The sequence below is a fragment of the Micropterus dolomieu genome, linkage group LG12 (genome assembly GCF_021292245.1).
Source record: "Micropterus dolomieu isolate WLL.071019.BEF.003 ecotype Adirondacks linkage group LG12, ASM2129224v1, whole genome shotgun sequence".
NCBI lineage: Eukaryota > Metazoa > Chordata > Actinopteri > Centrarchiformes > Centrarchidae > Micropterus > Micropterus dolomieu.
This window is the reverse complement of record NC_060161.1, coordinates 1,388,646-1,410,720: the sequence shown is the minus strand read 5'-3', so window position 1 is coordinate 1,410,720 and position 22,075 is coordinate 1,388,646. Positions and strand designations below refer to the sequence as shown.

Here is a 22,075-nt window from a genome sequence, read left to right as displayed (position 1 = left end):
TCTCACTGGTTAGCCTGCATGCTAGCTGCATTGATAACGTTACCTCTGTTAGCGCGGCTAGTTGGTCATTTTTACCCCGGTGTAGCCTGCTAATGTCAGCCTCTAGGTGTGCTATTAACCTAGTCTAGAAGGTGTCTTAATATTGGTCTCTGTAACAAATCCAGGGTGACATGAAATTGGAAGAAGATGCAATCCAGCCGCTACAACTACTATTACTAACAGTTAGCCAGGATGCTAATGTTAAATCACTGCATCTGCCCTGCAAGACTGTGACTTGGAACATTTTACTGGTGTTGCTTATGGGTAAGCTTATCTCTCTAGTAGCCTGATGGGTAGAGACGAAGATGACGAATCAGCAAGGTTGCTGCAAGGTGCTCGGGGCAGAGAGCGACTTTCTGGGTGGAGGTTTGCTCAGTTAGCCTGGCGTTTGCTGACATTAAACCTGATGTTTAGTCACAGCTGGACTGTCGAGTCAAGACAAACCTCCAGGTACCATATGATCTGTTTAAGAAAATGCAGACGGGGTTGTTGAGCGAAGCAGGAAGTCGCCAGGAAGTGAGGATGAATTGACACACAGCGACCTTTCCTTTTACTGTAATTGCTCCTTCCAGAGAAGTGAGCGCACTCATCCTGCATTATCGTTGATGTGTTAACTTTAAGCGTTTTGATTGGTCAGGCTTAGCAAGCCCTATCACTCAGGACTGGTTTACATGCAACGTGGAAGCTGACCAGGCCCACTTAAAAGGTGGGAACCCCATATCCAGTGAGTTATAAAGTGCACTAACATTTGGATTAAAGTACTCCAGGCTTTAATCCAGCACCAATGTTGATTCTAATCTGTGTGGTTTTGAATACTTTGTAAAAACTCAGAGAAAGAACCCGGTTCTAAAGTACAAAGATACATTTGCATGCAGTGTTTGATTTTCATAAGCATTTCATGGAGAGAACACACCTATAAATAATAACAGCTGTTTTGCATGAGACTGGCAAAATGCAGTGTTGGGTACCTGCCTGTTTGTCATTCTAAGGGGTGGCGACACTCACCTTTGGTGTGAGAGACCAGGGTTAAATTCCCACCAATGTGTCCCTGAGCAAGACCCTTACCCCTCGTTGCTCTAACATAGCAATTGTAAGCCGCTTTGGATGAAAGCATCAGCTAAAATGTAGTGTAAAAGTGAGTCTTCTGTCTGTGCCTAGCAGCCTCATCAGCTTTTGTTGCTATACAAAGCTACTTGATCCATAATAAGGGTTTAGGTAGATTACCATCTCTCATCTGAAAGTTGTTTCTGATTTGTTGTGAGCCAGCTTTGCTTAAATTCATGTGCCCCCTCTAAACCTAAAACTATTTAGGTCTGTGTGACAAATCGTATACATCCAGTTTTATTAATATAGTTAATTTAGATTTGGCAGTGTTTGTACATTTCACACCAACACATTTTGTTGACTATTAAAGGAAGTTTTCTTTTCCTCTCAAGAATCAGGGATCTGCAGCCGTACTAACAACAATCCTTTGGGGTAATGAAATGGTCAGGCTTCTTTTGGTTCTGCGACTCGCCTTGACTGTTTAGTTTTAAGAGACGTTTATTTTGATACTTATATCATGAATGGACAGATTTACTACTGCAAACCTGTTCAAGGTTAAACAAAATGTCACATGGTGAATTTATGCTGTATTGACTTTTTTCTTTGTAGTATGAGCAGGAAAATTACCCTAAAGGATGGGTTCCCACCTAAAGGTCCGGTTCCAGGATCGAGCAAATCTGAGGATGTTAGATTGTTTAAATTTTCCATCTGGTCTGGGTTTCGTTCAAAAAGGCAAAATTCAAACAGTCCAGAAATTGTAAACAAAAGTTTGATTACTGGTCATACTGTCAGCGACTAAAAAAAACAGACCCCTCCAAATAATACTTACATCATACTAATACAATACTTTGATGTTTTTTAACTTTCACGTGACACTGCTCAGCAGATCGGTGGTTTCCATTCTCTTTCATTTTGTGGTCGTATATTTTTCATACCTTAGTTTTCTTATGCACCTTATCTAGTGATTGAGAAACGTTCTCTTCAGCTCAAATATTCAGGATCACTTGGTCGTTATTCCAGGTTTGCCCCTTGCAGGTCAACATTTTGTTAGCAAACGCGCTGCTAGTTAACCGGAACAGGAAGATAAAATGTTTTTTAACCAATTTAACACATTCAATAGTATTCTTCCTGTTATTGGTTTTGGTTATTCAAATGGTGATCCCGCCAGAAATAAACCGCTTCAGAGGTCACATGACAGCGGTCTGAGACCACCCCTTCGAGGCGGACAAGCGAGCGGTTGTTTGGTCTGCACCAGAGTTCGAGTCCAGTGTTCACGGCAACCCAAATGAAACTCACCAAGGGGGTAAACGCTCCAAGATCAGGTTCAACCGGACTAAACAAGGCTGGTGTGTGAACCCGCCCCTTTGATTCCCCAGCGCAGTGCTTCACTTAACCTCGTTACCATCCAAGGCTTTGTGGTCCTTGCTATCAGTTATTACATTGTGATAGATGTGCTGTGGCTTTTGGAGGAGGGGGCCTGGGAGATGGATGGAGTGATGAAGGAGGAGATGATGGTCTGTGTGTGCATGCTGGGTGGTGGGTGGGTGTCCTCTCACCTCTCAGTCTTCACCACTTAACATCAGTGCGAGAAGAATGTGTTTCCAGAGAGGGAGAGGCAGAGCTTAGGGTCTGTGTCAGAGGGCGTGTTGTTGAGAGCCAGTGTTTCTTTAGTGTGTGAGTGAGAAACAGGGAAACTGTGGTGTGTGTGTGTGTGTGTGTGTGTGGGGGTGTGTTGTGTGTGTGTGTGTGTGTGTGTGTGAGGCAGGGGGTGTGCTAAATGCAAATACATGTGTGTGTTTGTGGGGGTGGGAGGATGGTGCTGTGAAGAGGCTGCAGATATTAATACCAACATAATCATTGTTTAGCCATCCATACAAGATGCAAAAACTGCAAATGTTTTTTAAATTTAATTTAAATGCACAGTATGTAATTTTCTGCCTGCATACCTTGATTAAAATGACAGATTTCTCTAGGTTTGAAAATTGTTGGAAACATTTGGGATAATGTAAAAAAGGCAAGTTTATTTGTATAACACATTTCAACAACAAGGCAATTCAAAGTGCTTTACCTAAAACATAAAAGCAACATATAAAAAAGACATCGAAATATAAAACATTTCAAATAGAAACATGTAACTAGACTAGTTGTTTTTAGACATTTTAATGTGGATAAGTTGCATAGTATATCTTTAATTATCTATTAACCCTTTATATGTTTTTCAAATGAATCCATTGATGGTTTAGTCTAAAATAATAATAATAATGAAGAGCGCCCTTCAGAATTCACCCCAGTCACAAGTGAAATGTTTGTTATCTTCACATTTTCTTAAAGCTTAATTTGCAGTGAATTTAAATGGTGGAAACCAAGGAAAACTTCTCATTTTACTATCTAAACCAGTCAGTAATTAATTTTTTTCTGCCACTCAACTAATTGATTGATTAACTCATTATTTCTGCTCTACTTCAAACAAACAATGGGGCGCCAGGTGACGGAGGATTGAGGGTTTTACTCAGCACAGTTAACTAAATGAACAGTTATTTTGTAGCGTCCTGCACTTTCTGTAGCTAACACAATTTAACTTTATGTTATGTTGATATTTACAGTAAAGGGCACAGCTGAATGTTATGGAAAAATATCTTCCCTCTCCTCCTCTGTGAGAGCAGAAGTAGCTGGAGGAGCAAGCAATGGATAACGAGATCGAAACAAACAAGATAAATCAGGCTTTGTGGATTTATAAGAATTATAATTTTCTTCAAGTCTCTCAAATTTTTGTCAGCCTTTAAAACTTTAATTATAACACTTGGAGAAATGATGCCTTACCTCCCGAGAAATCTCTCCGATATGATTCAGTTTTGACTCAGTATGATATGAATTCTTTACAGGCATCTCAATTTTTTGATTTCCTTGCCTTTTCTTATTACATATAAACCTGATGCTGTATGGTCAGCTGCATTTCCCCCTCTGTGTTAATAAAAAAGTGTTATTTATGAAGCACCAGCAGATTAAGAGAGACTCACAATGGATGCAAGAATCAGTCATTTTTGTGATTTTAAACATGCTGCAGTGACCTTAGACTACTTGACTATTTCTACTCTACTCTGATTGAAAGAAACATGTTCACTGAGGGAAGTAACTAAGACAGAAGTCCGCTTGAGGGAAATTGGAAACACTGCACATTTCAGAGTAAGGCTATCAAATATTATACGAATATTAGCCTGTATTTTCTTGGAGTGATCCAGCATTGTGACATCCGCCGCACAGAGCATCAGTTAGTGTACAGTTTTCCCAAATTAATCCATGGGAGAAGGGAAAGGGGGACGTTGGAGGGGGACAGCAGGAAAATGAGGGGGAGGGACAAAGAGAGAAGCGAGTATGAACCCTAATCTGTATCATGTTCTGTAGCTGCCTTTAGAGAGTTCATATGTGTTGTGGGGGGGGCTTAAACTGGCATCTGCCACAAGCCTTGATAACAGACCTACACTCCACTTACATCCCAATGCTCTAATTACACAGACTAATCCCCCGGTTACAATGCATGTTCACAGGGAGAACAGAGAGACAAACGGCGCCTTTGTCATCAAGTACACACCGATGACAACGGAAATAGATGGAAGACTGCTGTAGTTAGTTTGCTTTGGTCTGAGGCGCTGTGATAACCTGGTGCTCGGAAACAGAAGTCACTTTGATTCACAAGTAGCTTATCGTTCGGACAGAGTTTTGTCAACCTGACATCTCGGTCGATTTTGGCAACATGAGAAGTAAAAGTAAGTCTTGTTCTAATTCCTGTAACTTCACCTAAGGGTAACGTTGAGCTCTCTGCTGCAATTCAGCTCCTCTGTGTTCGGTCTGGTCAATAATATATAAAGAAACAGGAGCATGAGTGCCTTAAACACTTTTATTTTGGGGTAATTCTTCTGCAGTCAGTTCAGAGCATATTCTCACTAAACTGACGTGCTTTTACAAACAGTCATCTTGGGCTTAGTGTATTGGTGCCTCTGGGGTATAAATGTGTCATCTGAGTAAATAAGAAACAGAGGAGCAAATGCTCCTAACTTTAAAGAAGTTTATCATAGTTTACCCGCAGTTTGATCGCTCCCAGAGCAGACGAAAAAATCTGTAGTTGTTCAACTGCTTCAGTATTTCTTCAGTGGCAGCAATGAAAGTGTGTGTTTGTGTAGGGTGGGCTTTGTTCGTCTGACCTAGTTAAGCTGGTTACTTTGTCCTGCCGCTCTGATGATAATGGGACACACACACACACACAGTACTTCTACACCCTTCAATAGGCCAAGGACAATTTCCTACTGAAGAAATAGTCTCAGCGAAAATGTCCACAGCAACAAAGACACACATTGCGGTTGAGTTTCTTGATAGTTTGAGGACTCAGTTCATCCACCTCTATTATATTATGCTGATGGCAAAGATACTAACAAACCACGTGATTTGGGTGAGCTGACCCTTTAGATGCGTTTCTCCTCATCCCTTAGCAAGAAACCGAGATTTTTTGTTTACATCACACTGGGGGGAAAAAAGTCAGCATCCCACACATACACCCTCTGTAAGTTCGTGACTGTTTCAATGAGTGTCAGATTGTTGTTGGCCACAGGGATACAGGGGAGGGAGGCAGGTCTGGATCTGATTAACATACCTCTACTACAGAGGTATGTTATACCCACACATAAGGATGTGATATTGTGAGGGTGTAGGGCACAGTTTTAGTTCATATGTTTTTTAAACAGGTTATCCTTGAATACCACAAATTAAGTAGCTCAGTCCGTAAAGATTAGGCTGGTAACCGGAGGGTCACCGGTTCGATTCCAGCTCTGACCAGAGTTGTGGAGCGTGCACTGGTAGCTGGAGAGGTGCCAGATCACCTCCTGGGCACTGTGGAAGGTGGCCTTGAGCACCTTATGGGATTATTATGGGTCTTCTTCTTCTATACAATCTTGTCAATAACATTAAATTCTATTAAAAGAAAACTAAAGGTCTGTCCCAAGACTTAACTTTTGAATAATCTTCTTAAGGGAGTGATTTTTATGTTTATAGATGTTTCGTCCAACGAACATTGTGTGTTTTCAGACAAACCCGTCATCTTGAACAGTAATTCCCTGCTGTTGCTGTTTTGGGGTGTCTTTTAGTTTCCCGTTTGTATAGCCTGAAAGAGAGATTTTAAAAAGACTCCAGTGGAGCTTTTTATGGGCCAACAGCAGAAAACTGTTGTTCACTGTGGTCAGCTCCCGAGTGAGAATGTGTGTAAATGAGTGAGTGTGAAGCAGAGTGGTTTTTGAAAACAAGCATGTATGCTCAGGCAGCCTGCCCTGCATAAATAAAGGTTTGCTGCCCTGTTGACATGCACAAGCATGGCTGACATGGTCCAGTCCCCTGTGAACTGGCACTAGTCTGAATACCAGATGACAACAGCAGATTGAGGTTTTCATTGTTTTTTCACAAGGACTAATCTAAAACGTATTAAAAAAACATGCTGTATCCCTTATTGAGAGCCACTGTGTTTATTTGCTTTGTGCTTTCGTGTGTGTTACTATCACTGATTTAAAACAGACCTTTAAGGTACAGTAACTACGTGGCTCACTGGGCTACGGAGCAAATTAAAATTCACAGCTTCAGCATCAAAGGACAGCAAAGTGGAAAATTAACTCCAGGCTCGTGCTGGATAATCACATCTTCTGACTTGAGTTTTCCTTCTGTATCAGCACCTTTGACTGGTGACCAGACAGTATTTGGTCATTTTTTATATGTTAAGCATACAGTTTAGACTGCTGACCTTGGTGACAAAACCTAACCCCTTCCCCCTATGACAGCATTTTTGTGGCTCACCAGCAAAATGTTTTTAATAAGAAGTGGTAAATTATTTGTTATATTACTGCATTATTGAGCAGTTGAATGCTCAATGAGGTGGGATAAGAGATAAGTCAGATAAACCCGTCATCTGTTTTTCTAAATGTGTTGTTGCAGGTGTCGTGTAGTGCAGAAGACTGAGTGAACCATGGCACAGTTCCCCACCACATTCACAGGTCAGTAAGTGTGTGTGTGTGTGTGTGTGTAACTGGCATGAAAGATAAGTTGATGTTTATTTTTTCCTCTCAGAGCTGACAGCTGCGAGTCTTGTGAGTAGTTTGATAAAGACGGCACCACAATGTACTCTTAATCCACTAGAATATTCCACCAATGCATTAGAAGATGAGCCACAGCTTCTTAATCTTCATTAATCCACTTTAATTTTTCATAACCAGGTTTACATCCACACATCCCTCAAGATTATTCATAAATCTAATTGTCAAGCAGATAGAATTACTTCAGCGGTGATGCAGAATAAAAGTCATAAGAGATACTGTAGTCGTGGAAACCTCCAACATTAAAAGGATGATGCTCCAAAGTCGGTCATCTTCAGCTTACCAGAATTCCCCTAAATGGGAAAAAATGACACGCATAAGGATGTGTAAGCAGATGTAGGAGATGTCAAAACAACAATTTCCACATTTGAAGTCTGTGGTTGGTGCTGTCAAAGAGAGACTGGGGGAAGGCACACAGATGGAGACAAAGGCAGACTGCCTCCAAACGCCTAAAAACCACACATTGGGGGATTTGTCAGACTATAAACAGATTTGTAACAGTTAGATTCAACATAATTCATACTTGCCTCTGTGCTGGATGACGACCAGCCCCTTCAAACCGATGTTTTTCAGTGTTTCAGCTAGAAACGACTAAGGCTGAACGAGGGCACGACTCCCAGCGAATAATGTGTCTAACATCAAAATATTGATGTTGTCAATATATAGTATTGGACAGGTATAGTTACCATTTTGACAGTTACTGTATCCACAAAATATGAACGCTTATTAATGGTTGCTGTGTGGCAGAAATATCCAAGCTACTTAAAGACACGTGAATAAGCATATTATCTAACGTTATTAACGTTTCTGTCAGCAGCAGCTGTTCTTGCATGTGTCAGCATGATTCACTAAAATTGCCAGTAAATGGCCAGGATGGAGCCGTCAGTTACAACTAAAGGGGACCACTTCTCTTATTGGCTACGTTCCCGAATGACTGTAATTGGTTAAAAAAAACAAAAACAAAACTAGGATATTAGAGCGTAGAGACAAAAAGACCAGTAAAGCTAGTGATGCTTGCCACGCGCTGAGCTTTCTAAAGAAAGACAACAGTCTCTGACTCTTAAGTCTTTCATCCATTTGTCCTGATTTTCTTGACACTCTTTCAACTCGTAAGTGTCACTAAAAGAAACAGGAACTGAAACTCTTGATCTATGCATTCTTCTCATGCCTGCTTTTTTTCCCCCTGCCCGTGTCTGGCTTTGTCTTGGCCTTCGGGTTTGGTGTTTGACCTGTAACTGTGTGTGTGTGTGTGTGTGTGTGTGTGTTTCTTTTGTGCGTTAGGTCCAGATGTGTTTCTGATCTCAGTGGATGAGAGAGCCAAATATGATCAGCAGTTTCACAGCCTCTCTCCGACTGCCGGGGGTTACATCACAGGTAACGTGCCCTTTCTCTTTAAAGGGTAAGGTAACAGGACATGAACAACATGAAGGGTTCCCAGAGTTTGGCTGTGTGGTGCAGAAAACAGAATCTGAGATTTAGATTAAAAAAAGTTAAATTTTAATTTTACTGTTCAATTTCAAATAACAATGTGCCTCACAAATTCAGTTATTTTCACCCAAATATTTAATTCATGCTTTTGAAACACATAATCTGCTGATATGTTGTGGTATTAAATGCTCAATAAGTGAAGCTTGGTAGTGCTACTGGTGACTATTATTTTTATTATGGCTTTAATCTGCCATTATATTAATCGTAATAGTATATTTCAGTAGCTTGTTTTGTCTAACAACAGTCCAAAACCCAAACATATCTGGTTTACTATCAGAGAGGAGCACCGAATGTTCTTAACAGTAAAAGTGAAGTATTGGCTTTTTACTTAAATGATTAATTGTCTTTCAATATTATTGCTCATTTAATTTGTTGTCCGTTTGCTGATTAATCGACTAATCATTTTATCTATAGAGCTAAGTTGTGTTTTGTGAACTAATAGCATTATTTATATTCCCCACCTGGTCCAAAGTGGCCTTTCTGTTTGGATCAGTACTGAGATCTCACATCCTGTTTCTGTTTGTCTGTCAAGGTGACCAAGCCAGGAACTTCTTCCTTCAATCAGGACTGCCCCCTCCCATCCTGGCCCAAATCTGGTGAGTCACATAGCCAGGAAGTTACGACTAGCTCACAGTAATATGAAATACCAAGTTAAATAATTTCATGAATTTAAAAATCACATATGATGCATTTTGGCACTTGGTTTGGTATCAGTTAACTTAAGATTATGACTTTTCTTGTCTAGCAATGCATCATCATTCTAACTTTTTCCCCTTTATACCTTTAAGGGCTCTGGCTGATATGAACAGTGATGGTCGTATGGACATCCACGAGTTCTCCATCGCCATGAAACTCATCAAACTTAAACTCCAGGGTCACCCTTTGCCTTCCACGCTTCCTCCCAGTATGAAACAACCCCCACTGCCTTTACCCCCGCAGACCGGCTTTGGTAAGACACAGAGAAAAACACACAGTGCACTGTTTATGTGAAATGAGTGGTATTAGCCTTTGTCTTACATGCAACATTAAGTTGTGAATAATTTTAATTTAATTTCTTCTGCACTGGTTGGCAAATTTTTAATTTTTTTTCTTTGGCGGTTCACTGCTGGTAAGTTAATACAGAAACACTGCACACAGTTTAATGTAATAACACAGATGCAATCATTGACGGCTGCTTTTCGTCAAGGCTTCCTGATGTCCTGTTGTGAGGTGGTAAAACTCTGTGTACTGTTAAATAAAAAGTAGGAGTATTTGATAAGGGTGATGTCACTCCTTTTCCAAAGGTCATTTAGGAACTGTTTGCTCGCTCTCGTTTTAGTCTATTACGCCTTCAAGGCTAATCAATAAAGTTATAATACAAACACACGCAAAGTGAAAATGTTCCTCTCCTTCAGCTTGCACAGTGTCTCTCACACTCCATTTACTAGTGTAAAAATATAATGTCTTATTCAACACTAGAGAAATATTGATGGGAGCTCTCTCTGATGTCTTTCTCTCATGCCTCATGGGTCTTTTAACAGATTTTGTGAATGAAAAAAATGGTGCACTAATCATGTTTGTATTGTTTTTCTGTTTTTCTCCAGGCTTGCCCTCTATAGCTCCCATCGCAGCTCCTCTTTCAGGCATGCCTCCGCTCCCTCTGCCTCCTCTCCCTGTCGGAGTTTCTCCCCCGCTTATCTCGTCTGCCCCACCTCCCCTCCCCCAGCCCATCGCCAACGGCGCTCCTCCCACAGGCATGATGCAGCCCATCTCAGGCTTCTCCCACCCAGGTAACATGCTGTAACACCACAGTGGAAGGAGGTGTGCTGAAATGTTTGTAGCAGTTGTGGGCAAAGGTTTTCGTTGTAAGCCTGTGTTTACATAATACACACGTTCATATTTACATTTTAGACAGTCTGACATGTTTTTAAGTATGAAAACTACTCGTGTAAGTAGCAGCTCACTGTTTTGTAAAGAATAAAAAACTTTTTAGAGGAGACTATAAAAGAATTACATGGAAAGACATGACAAAATGTATGCGCCGCTCGAACTGAAGACGCTGAGTATCTGAACACAGCCTCAGACTAAATTTTTCTTTTTCTGTCTCGCAGCTCCCTCTGTCAACAAGTCGTCTTCGTTTAATCGTTCCAGTACCAAGTTACAGAAGGGGCCATCCTTGGACGCTGCTAGGTACCCCACATAATCAGAAGAGTTTGCTCCGTTTTTGTCGTCTGATAACGATGTACTAAAATGAGAAACTTTGTGGTAAAAAGTTGTCCCATCTTTTTCATAGTTTCTCCAAATATCTTGACATGCTCTTAGCTTACAGTTAACCTGTCGTTTCTCTTTTAACCTATTGATTTGTCTTTTTGTATCAGGTTAATATAAAGGTAGGCTGTACACTTAAACTTGGGAGCTTAGGAGAGTTTGAATGTGCCTCCTACATTATATGGTACATTATATTTTTCCTCTTGGCTTTATTATGTTTGGGTGTGTCTTTTCATTGCTTGTCTTTTTGCCATACGTCACATGACTTTACTCTGTTCTTCATTTTCTGTTCCTTGTCCCAGTGTTCTGCCCCCCCCTGATTGGGCCGTTCCTCAGTCCTCCAGGCTGAAGTACAGACAGCTTTTTAACTCCCATGACAAGATGATGAGTGGTCACCTCACAGGTATGAACACACACACACACACCCCCACGCACACATTAACATGTCATTGTTTGTGATGATATTGCGGTTCAGTTTGCCACAACAGCAAATGTGTCACCTTTGACGTGTGTCTGTTTTCCAGGTCCCCAGGCTCGCACTATCCTAATGCAGTCCAGCCTTCCTCAGGGCCAGCTGGCCACAATATGGTCAGTACATTGAAATTGAATCATTTAATCTTTATCAAAATGAAAGTGCACACTTGGAAGACATTAGTCCTTAAAATACGACATTTGTTCTATCTTTTGTACCTTTTTAGGAGTCTGTCAGATATCGACCAGGATGGAAAGCTAACAGCTGAGGAGTTTATCTTAGCCATGCACCTCATAGATATGGCGATGTCAGGGTTACCGCTACCCCCTGTGTTACCACCAGATTACCTCCCACCCACATTCAGGTAAATACTGTAACTTAACAGCTTTATTAACTGACTAAGTGAGAGCACTATGTTAGATATGTGCATAGTTATGCAGTAGTTGCCATAAATACTTTCAGTTTAAACTCGGGAAGAACTACATTACCAGTTTTTATCTTTTCATATTTTACAAAGAAACATTATAACATGATAAATACAAAATAGTTTATCTGTTCTCTAAATGTCTCTAGTGACAATACTGACAGTATTTTTATTTTTTTTTTTATGGTGTCTTAAAGGCGCGTTCGGAGTGACAGTGTTCAGTCGGACCAGAAGAGTGTCCAGGAGGAGGCAGAGGAGGAGACGGAGAGCAGCCAGGAAAAGAAACTACCAGGTGACTGGTCCTTCAAATTATAGTCATATTTCTGGTCAAACTGGGACTGGATCTGCCTTCAGCTGCGGGTGGGGGACAAATTAAAGAAAAACCTGAATAAAAGAGTGGAGAAACATGTCAAATATCAGATTTTTCTGTGCACCAGGTCTTACTGAATGGTTTGGTGAGTATGAAAATTATGTGAATAAAATGCTACGGTCTTTACGGGGCCAGATCTCAACCCAGTTTCACACCAATGAAAGATTTTGGACCAACTTGTAATATAATGCTCTCTACCACGATCTCCGTAACAATCTCTTTCATCTTAAAATCTATTTAGTGGTGTATGTGAAGTGGTGTATCCTCCCCTTCCCTGTCTGCGGTTACCATTTTGCAAGGGCACTGTCACTGCATCCTGGACTTAGCATCGCCCAAGACGATTGTGATTGGTGTCTAAAAAACAAACAGGCCATTTTTCCACATACCAGAATGATAATTTGTTAAGCCAGACCTTTCTCCAGTGCTGGCACAGCGCTAAAACGAAGTGTGGAAATAGCTCTGGCTAAGTGGGGCTACTGACACTGATGCTATGTCCTTTTTTATGTCTGGCTATGTTTGATTTTCCTTCTATCTCCTGTACTTAGGTCTCTTTTGCAAAAGAGGTCCTACCTGATTGAATAAAGGTTGTATATATAAATGAGGGAATCTCATATGGAGGAATAGTGTTCATCCCTCCAATAGAGTTGCACAGATGTGGCAAGGCGCACTGAAGCTGTTCTGGAGGCTCGTTGTGGTCTGACTCAATACTAAGACACTTCATGTTGGTTTTTCCTTTTAATAGAGAGCCTAAGTCAATCGCTTTCGCTTCCGGCCCATAGGACCTTGTTTCAGAAAAAATATGCACGGTAGTCAAAACGTATTTTTGAGCCCTGAATTACACACATGATGTTTGGCAATTTAAAAGATAATTTTGTCCGTCGAGAAAGTTGCAGTTTGTTGTAAAACCGTAAAGTTACACGTCTTTTTGTGTGAAAACCGTTCAATGAACTACATCTCTCGTCTCTACGTCACCAACATGTTAACGTGGTAATGCTGGCTAACATTCATTGCTTGGTTAAGATAACTTAAAAAGAAATGTATCTCACCTGATGTTTTTAATCCAGCGACTCTCAGTCTTTTTATCACATCACCCTCTCATGTAAATGCGTTGACGTTAGCTTAAGTCATTGAGAGAAAAAGTTACGCCGTCACATACGCGACTTGGGGGTTGTGGTGTTTGTAATTATGTATTTTTTACAATCTTATATTTTTAACAGTTTTATATCAAACTGCGACTTTCTTGACTTTTAAATATATATTTTAAATTGAACATCATCATGTGTGTAATTTAGAGCACAATTCAATTCAAACTGTTATATATCTGTTATTAAAATATTTGTCTCTTGCTATTGACTACTGAACATATTTTTTCCGAAGTAAGGTCCCCATGGTGGTCCACCGGAAGGAGAGGGACTTAGGCTCTCTTGGTCACCCATCTGTGTGTTTGCTTTAAGACCCTACTGTGATAAACAAGAATGCTTCAACAACTGCACACAGCATTCGTGTTCTTTAAAAACATTATCAGAAACTTTTGCAATTGTTTTTTTTATGTCAGCTGAACTCTTCTGCTTCTTCTTGTGATTAACTGGCCCACAAAATAACATTCTTCTTAGTGTGGACAGCTGTTCACTCTGCTTTTCAATCCTCTTTTAATTTCAGTGTGTTTTCTCGTCACTCCCCCTTGACATTCACTTGTGGTTTAATATAAAGCAGAGTAGTGTGTATGTGAGGCTACCAATGCTTCTTGATGTTTTTAGCAAGTCCAGAAACTTGGTGGCATTTTTTCCACATAGTACATCTTAATTTATAGCCATTGTACGTTGTTTAAATAAACTCCCTTTGCATCACCACAGTGACGTTTGAGGATAAGAAAAGGGAAAACTTTGAGCGAGGAAACCTGGAGTTGGAGAAGAGACGTCAGGCTCTGCAAGAGCAGCAGAGGAAAGAGCAGGAGAGGCTGGCTGCACTGGAGAGAGAGGAACAGGAGAGAAAGGTAAACTGTAATGATGTCACATTTCCACACAGTGTGCATTCAAAATTTGAATTGGTCATGGTTTATGGCTTGTATAAAAGGCTGTAAAATATTTGCATTTATAATAGAGACAGTGCTGTCACTGTAACAGCCCAAGTTTCCCATATCTTTGAAATGTATCAGTAAGTTATTTACAATTACGATGGGAGCATGCACTGTGCATCGGGGGTGACCCTTAACAAATAATAAGATTTGTTTGTTCTGCCTGCTCATATTTGTTTGCTTGTGTTTCAGGAGCGTGAGCGTCTTGAGCAGGAGAGGAGAAGACAATATGAACTAGAAAAACAACTGGAGAGACAGAGAGAGCTGGAGAGGCAGAGAGAAGAGGAGAGACGCAAAGAGATAGAGAGGAGAGAGGTATGAAGGAGAGAGGCAGGGAGGAGAAGGACAATGAAAATGATTACCAGGTATCTGCAATTTAATTGAAGAGTTATGCTTCAGTTAACATTTATCTGCTGCAGTCTTGCACTCACTGCTCACCACCGCCCTCTTAAAAGCTCCTCAAACAAAGAGTCTAATCTACACTCCTGGCTTGTTGTGTGTAATGAAATGTGTCATACATGAATATCATATAATGATTAAATGCAGTTGCAGTTATTTTACCTGTAATGATTTGTTGTGAAAATAAGTGTGTTTTGTCTGTCCCAGGCTGCTAAGCGTGAATTAGAGCGTCAGCGTCAGTTGGAGTGGGAGCGCCAACGTCGCCAAGAGCTTCTGACTCAAAGAAACCGAGAGCAGGAAAGTATAGTGCTGCTCAAAGCCAGGAAGAAGACCTTGGAGTTTGAACTGGAGGCCTTGGTAATCAGACATACACACCCATACGTAGTCACATAATCAAACATGCTGTATACACAGAGTACACAAGGATATGTCATCCAAAATGGAGTCACATTTTTGAACGCTGACAACAAGCCGTATTGCATGGCAATGATTTACAGTCAAAGCAGATTGGTATGAGCTGCTGAGGAAATGCTGCAACAAAGTGGCACAAAAAACAGTGAGTGTGGAGTGCCACTAAGGCCCCCTCCACACACTACTCCTTTTATTCTTAAAAAACAGAGTTTTGAAACGAATACGAGATCCGTCCACACACAGCGTTTTAGCTACGTTTTAGAGTTGATCTCCGTTTACATTAAATCGACTGATCTAGTGGCCGTTCAGGTTCACTGGGCGTGCCGGTGTAAACACGAGGCAGACGGTCTCTTCCTTAGATGCTGAAGATTTGGCGAAAGAATAAGTAATGCAGACGAAGAACCGCACCAGATGTTTTTTTGAATGGATTTGAAGAACGAGCTGGGAGGAGTTAAAAACGTCTGTTGTGCTGGAAAACAGACTGGGAGTCGTTGCAAAGTAAATACGACATGCTCAGTATTAGTGTAGGCTATAAGTGTTATTTGCACTTCAATAAAAATACCAATTTTGTTTCTGCTTTGCATGACTTGTGAGACCTAATCAGAGAGCCACAGATGGAGCGTCAGTTTCTGTAGCAATGGTGGGCTTTAAAGTGGCCTCAAAGATAAACGAAAAGCAATCAACTAATGCCAACAGAAAGAACATAACAGATGTCAACTTGTTCTTTCTGTGACTTATCCTTCGTACATTGGCAGAAACTTAATGGTATATTCCTTTCCAACTATCTGTCCCAATCTGTAGAATGATAAAAAGTCCCAGTTGGAGGGCAAACTGAAGGATGTTCGGTTTCGTCTGACGGCTCAGCGGAGAGAGGTGGAGCAGACCAATCAGACCAGAGAAACACGCATTGCTGAAATCACCTTGCTACAACAGCAGCTGCAGGTACAGAAAACAAATATCAACATATGCAAATAAACACATTTATGAGACAGACCGGTGTCGTATTCATTTCAACATCTGACACATTCTTAGAAACTGTAGTGTGTGTTCATGTAGTACAATTGCACAGTATATTTTCTGTTTTTCTTGATTTGACTTCATGGTTGTTTGCAGGACTCCCAGCAGTGGTTGGGGAGGCTAATTCCTGATAAACAGAGTCTCAACGACCAGCTGAAACAGGTTCAACAGAACAGTCTGCATCGTGAGTGCTACATAAACTAAACACACTTAAATACAAACATCACATGTGCAGATTCTTGCTATGATGTTAGAAAGCGTTCTCTCATCGATTGGATTTATGGGATTACTTGCATCATGGTTTAGGGTGGTTGTGCAACTTTTGTTTGAGCCTTGTTTCTACAACAATAATAATAAATTTCATGTAGTGTGGGGTGAGTTTAATCAAGTATTTTAATATATATGCTTTCTGTCAAGTTGTTGGAACAATTCACAGTAACTGCAACTTTTAATATATGAATTTAATGTGAAATTATTTTCACATTAAATTGATTAGTTCCTACTTGTGAGATATGTGTGATATATTTTTAAATCCTGAGAAAGCAGAGGGATCTGGTTAGCTGACTCTCTGGTTACCACAATATTCCTCTATCACTAACTCAATAAAGACACATAATTGTCTCAGTGACTAAATTAACCTAACCTGATCTTACTCTGCCTGTCTGTGTGTTTGTGTATTTAGGTGATAGTCTGTCGTCCCTGCAGAAGGCTGTGGAGCAGAAGGAGAGCAGCAGACAGCAGCTCAGAGAACAGCTAGATGCTGTGGAGAGAGAGACGAGGGCCAAACTGCTGGAAATTGATGCTTTCAACACACAGCTGAAGGTAAACATCTATTTAACTAACACACTAATACAGGACACGAGGCACTGGTCAGGTCTGTGCTTTTGGAAAAGTAAATACTTAATTTACTAACTGCATTATTGACTTGAAGGGTGATTTCTATATATTTTTAAACCTGGGCCCTATTTTCAAATATTTTGGGGTCAAAATTACAAGTGGGTACAAAAAATCCTAAACTTCGTGCAGTAGATGGCTTTAGCCAGCAGCCGCAACATTTACCTTTTGGGCAATTGTGCCCGTCAAATTAACGTCCCCAAAAAGTGCCTCTTCTTGCCACTGACAAGCTCAGACACATCGTGGAAAGTTTCCCTAAGAGGAACCAGAAACAGAAACCTCAAGAAAACTCACTCTGAAATCTTGTGAGTTGTTGCAGGAAGACATTGGTGGAGTCAGAGTTGGTGAGGAGTTGATTAAGAGGAACTGTGTCTTCCTGCAACAACTCACCTCTCACAAGATTTCAGAGCGAGATTTGTCTTTGATCGAGACTTCTGGTTAAAAATAAAGGGGTGTTATTCGTAGGGATCCTTTCCTTGATGTATAACAGTCTGAGCCTGTCAGTGGCAAAAAGAAGTTGTTGCAGGAAGACGCCGGTGGAAATGTGATCAGAGTTGGAGAGAGAAGTCTTGCTAGCAGTTCCTCTTAATAAACTCCTCTCTCCAAGTCTGACTCCACCAGCGACAACAACTCGCCTCTGGAGCGAGATTTATCCTTGAGTGACACTTAAGTTTCTTGTTGAGTCACAAGGATCCTTTCCATGCTGCAGTCTGAGCCTGTCAGTTTAAAAATACAGAAATTACCCTTTAATGAACTAAATTGTTAACAAACTAAATTAGTACAGCCAGATGCTGTGGAGTGGTTAATGTTAACTACTAGTACATGTGGTCATGACACATCACATGTGTGCCGAAAAAAACTACAGTACAACAATAAACCTGAAAAATATGATCATTTGCTTGCTTTACATTTTATGGAAGTAGAAGGATTATAATTTGTTTCATCCAAGTTTTGCTAAAAGTGACCTCTATGTGAGCTGTCATGTTTTTATCCTCAGTAAAATCTGATGGAGGGGCTTAACTTGATACTGAAAGTATTAAAAAAAAAAAACTATTATAACAACATTTGATAAACAGGAGCAGTTTAATGTTCAAGTAACATGAAAATGAAGTAGTGACATGTGCTAATCAGTTTAATAATAGTGATTTGCTATTAAGTTTGATATATTGCTGTAGTGTTTTATTAATCAAAATAAATCTTTTCTACTAAATACTCAATTAACTAATTAACTAGCTTGCTAACCCAGTAATTTGTTTCGCCAGATGAATTATTGTCCATGTTCAAAACACTGGATTGGTGCTGTGACTGTCTTGTCCCTCAGAACTGCATCCTCACACTAGTTACAATCACAATGTTCATGTTTACTGACGTGTTTTCATTTTTATATCTGACCTCTGTGTTTGTATTTACGTCGGTGTGTTTCTATGTGTATTGCTGTGTTTTGGGAGAGAGCTAGCTGTGCACAGGAACAATGAGTGGTTTCTCAGAGAGCTGCTTCATGTACCAACAATTTGAGAGAGAAAGATGGAGGGATTATATCTAAAGGGTTTGAGCACAGCAGTCTCTTCACGTTTCCTCCACCGCCTTTTGTCCATGTGTTTTTTTTTTTTTGTCTTTCCTCATTTCCCCAGAACACGGAGTCAGGTCAAAGAGAGAATTAGTCCTGTGGTCTGTTCCAACGAAGAGTAGAGGAGAATGAGAGGGAAGAGGGGGGGAGGGAGGAAAGCAGAGACAAACACAGACCACAATAAATAGATTTTCTAGTGGCTAATCTAATGAAGTTGGTTCTCAGGGTTACTCAGTACAGTCAACACAACACAGTGATTTGAGAAAGTGGTGCAATGCCGTTGAGCAGCGAACAAAAACAGCAGTGTTGGATATCAGTTTTCTCCAGAGTAAAGTGCAGTCATGTCTAAACTGAGGCATAGAACGCTGAGATGTGAACGATGTTTGACTATACTGCCGTCCGCCTTCCTTTCCACACCACTTCCTCTCCCCAAAATCTTCTTTCGTCACACTGCTGTGCCTCTTCTGTCCTCTTTACCCACTGGGACTCCTCCTGATTCTACTCTACGCTGTCCTCCTCCTAATCTGTGTTTCTTTCCTGCTTCTTCACCTTGTATTTCTTGACCTCCTGCCTTCATTTTCATCCTATTATATTCTTTGTTTAATCCACATAATAAACCCTTCCTTCTATATTTTCTACTCCTTTTTATTTATCTCCTACATTGGCCATTTGCTCCCTTGCCAATGCCAGTCTCTGTGTGAGTTCTATGCCAACCACTGTGCCAGGATAGAAGCCCTGCGACGCCAGCTTCAGGAGGAACATAGAGGGAGACAGGTAGAGCACACTGCCGCTGCTGGACTGGGGTGGTACTGCAGCTGTGATATACTCTGTAATAATATCAAATCATATGATGAACACATGGCCTCTTATGGCAGATCTGGAACATAGAGCAGTTTTTGCATTTGGATTGGACAGATTATTTGAGAAAGTAAAACATAGCACACCCTCTTATCAGACTACTAACTTGCAAGCTCAAGTATTCTAGTCACTTTAGAAGGCTTTGCCGTCTTTAACACCTACAAACCAGACATTTAAAATGTGTGGTTTGTGCAGACACTCCTGTTTAACATGCGTAGTGCACTGTGATGCCCCTGCAAGGCAGCTAAATGTATTGCAGCAAGTTGACTGTTACTGTTAAGCTATGAATGGTTTGACTACTGACAAGCACCAACACTCACATACTCATGTACTGATTCTGGTGTGCTGTTCTTTTTTCTAATCTCACAACTCAAAGTCAGTAACACCTCTGACAAGGACACACGCAATACACACGAATCCAGAGCAAATAAATACCCTGTTAGCGAAACTCGTTAGCATTTATGACTCATTAAAAACTAGATGGAATGAGCAAAAGATAAACGTTAAAGGGGGGGAAATACTTACTCCAGATGTATTTAGTTACCAGATTACAGAGTTAACAAATTAGTGTGGAGTAAGAAAATAAGCACATTTACTTGGAGTTTGTTGCCAGAACCAGAGTAAATATAGACAGTAAACAGTGTTGGCCTCATTACCAACCTTGTAAATACCAAAAACACTCAACTAATATCTCCTATCTAATGCAGATAGCTCAGTTAAATAATCTGTTCAGGCTTTCTGCACTAAATAAGATGACAACTTGCTAACTTCAGCCTGTTTTGTAACACTGGCTTCACATTAGGTTGCAACAGCACATTACTCATCGTAGTGAGTCAAAGGAGCCTCTCCTTGCATGAGTCAAGGCCTTATTGTGCTTTTGTTTAATCTCTACTGAAAGAAAATCATTAGGCTCGCGTCAGGGATTAAAATATTTTTTCCGGGTACTAGAACAGTTTAAAATAAATTGACATACTGAAAGCAAATGTAACATTTCCACATAAGAGGTAAGCTCTTGGATATTTTATAAATTGATGTGCAAATTGTAAATTATAGCTGAATTATATATAAAGTAAATGAGGCGTAATTAACAAAAAACACCACCAAGAGGATTTAAAGTGTCAGATTTTTCAGAGAGCTTCAAATTACTGCTGAAAAATAAGTTCACTTTAACACCTTTATTGGATAAAGTGTGTAAATGTGGACTGAAACTTTAACTGTCTGTGTGTGTGTGTCCGTGTCTATAGAGTGGTTGATCCTCTGTGTGTGTGTGTGTGTGTGTGTGTGTGTGTGTGTGTGTGTGTGTGTGTGTGTGTGTATATATACATATATGTATATGTGTTGTTTCAGTGCCAGGAGCAGGGACAGCTACAGGAGTGTGTGTCAGCCGTCAGGGTGTGTCTGGCTCGGCTAGACTACGTTATAAAGGTCCACACAACAAACCCACCATCGTGCCCCTTCTCTCTTTCTCACTCTTCTTTTCATCTTTCCTGTTCTTCATCCTTTCTGTCATCTGTTTCTCGAATCACCTTCTCTTCACTTAATGTTTTGTTCCTTTCCACTTGTTATCTTCCTCTTTTACCGTCTTCTTACGATCCCTCTCTTCTCCCCTACACATTTCCGTCCTCCTCTTTAGTGACCGGTCTTCTCTTTGCCAAGCTGGTGTTAGCTCACTTCTGGCTAACTATGCTATGCTCTGTATGCAGTCATGCTAAACTAGCGGTCTTGCTAGGTTAGCAGGTGTGCTAGATTAGGTGACGTTATGCTAGGCTACCTTACTAAATCAAAACACTGTCCTAGAAAGCAACAGCCTGTGTGCTACCAGATGATGTTTCAGCCAGACAAATAGAAGCTAGTTGACCTTTATTAGGCTATAAAGCTGATAAACTAGATTCTGAGTAAGCTTTACTTTATTTGGGTGTCTGTGTCTGTGCGTGTAGGAGTGTATGTTTGGCATGCTGTGTCGTCTCATGTCCTCCACTTCCTGTTTCAGGTGATTTGGAGTTCTCTCTCTCTCTCTTCAGAGTTGTAGTTTTGCTCCTCCGTCAGTCCCTTCTTTATGATTGGTCTGCTTGAAGGTTTCCTCAAGTTGGTTGTTTGGCTGAAACACGACAGCTGCCTTGTGTTGTTGTAATAACAGAGTGTGTTTTAATGGCACAGCTGGTTGTCAGACTACACAGAACTACTCCCACCGCATCCCCTTATTTCCCCATTTCCCCTACCCCACCGTTTTTTTGCTCATATCTAACCCCTCCCACAAACATACTGTGCCTTGTGCAAGCTCCGCCCCATCGCCATGACCGGAGCCCTTTGTCTTGGGCTGGGTCAGCGCCAACCTTTAGTAGTAACAATGCTCCCTCCCACTGATATTTCAAAACATTTTAGATATGACTTAATGTCCAACAGTCCCTAAACTTGAGTGTATATAAGGTGCACTTTGGTCCGCTAAACATGCCAATGAATTTGCAAGGCAAGTTTCTATGTATAGCACATTTCAGCAACAAGGCAATTCAAAGTGCTTTAAATAAAACACAAAAGCAACATAGGAAAATGTAAAAAAAAAAATACATTTAAAGGTTCGGTGTGTAATATTTAAGAGGATCTATATGTTTTTGTTACCTTAGAATAAGCTAATTTCTATCTACT

At 40.6% G+C, this 22,075-nt stretch overlaps 1 protein-coding gene across 6 annotated transcripts in view; it reads left to right on the top strand.

The window, feature by feature from the left end:
- itsn1 (intersectin 1 (SH3 domain protein)) overlaps positions 1-22,075 on the top strand; it is a 48,620-nt gene that overhangs the window by 226 nt on the left and 26,319 nt on the right. For all 6 annotated transcript variants that reach the window (XM_046064200.1, XM_046064198.1, XM_046064197.1 and 3 more), the window contains exons 2-17: positions 7,054-7,112; positions 8,493-8,585; positions 9,232-9,295; positions 9,488-9,648; positions 10,283-10,468; positions 10,790-10,868; positions 11,249-11,349; positions 11,471-11,534; positions 11,645-11,782; positions 12,040-12,134; positions 14,066-14,205; positions 14,479-14,601; positions 14,893-15,042; positions 15,898-16,038; positions 16,210-16,297; positions 16,796-16,935. In XM_046064200.1, coding sequence (XP_045920156.1) covers positions 7,085-7,112; positions 8,493-8,585; positions 9,232-9,295; positions 9,488-9,648; positions 10,283-10,468; positions 10,790-10,868; positions 11,249-11,349; positions 11,471-11,534; positions 11,645-11,782; positions 12,040-12,134; positions 14,066-14,205; positions 14,479-14,601; positions 14,893-15,042; positions 15,898-16,038; positions 16,210-16,297; positions 16,796-16,935 — 1,791 coding nt within the window. In that variant the 5' untranslated portion in view covers positions 7,054-7,084. The remainder of the gene's footprint in view (positions 1-7,053; positions 7,113-8,492; positions 8,586-9,231; positions 9,296-9,487; positions 9,649-10,282; positions 10,469-10,789; positions 10,869-11,248; positions 11,350-11,470; positions 11,535-11,644; positions 11,783-12,039; positions 12,135-14,065; positions 14,206-14,478; positions 14,602-14,892; positions 15,043-15,897; positions 16,039-16,209; positions 16,298-16,795; positions 16,936-22,075) is intronic.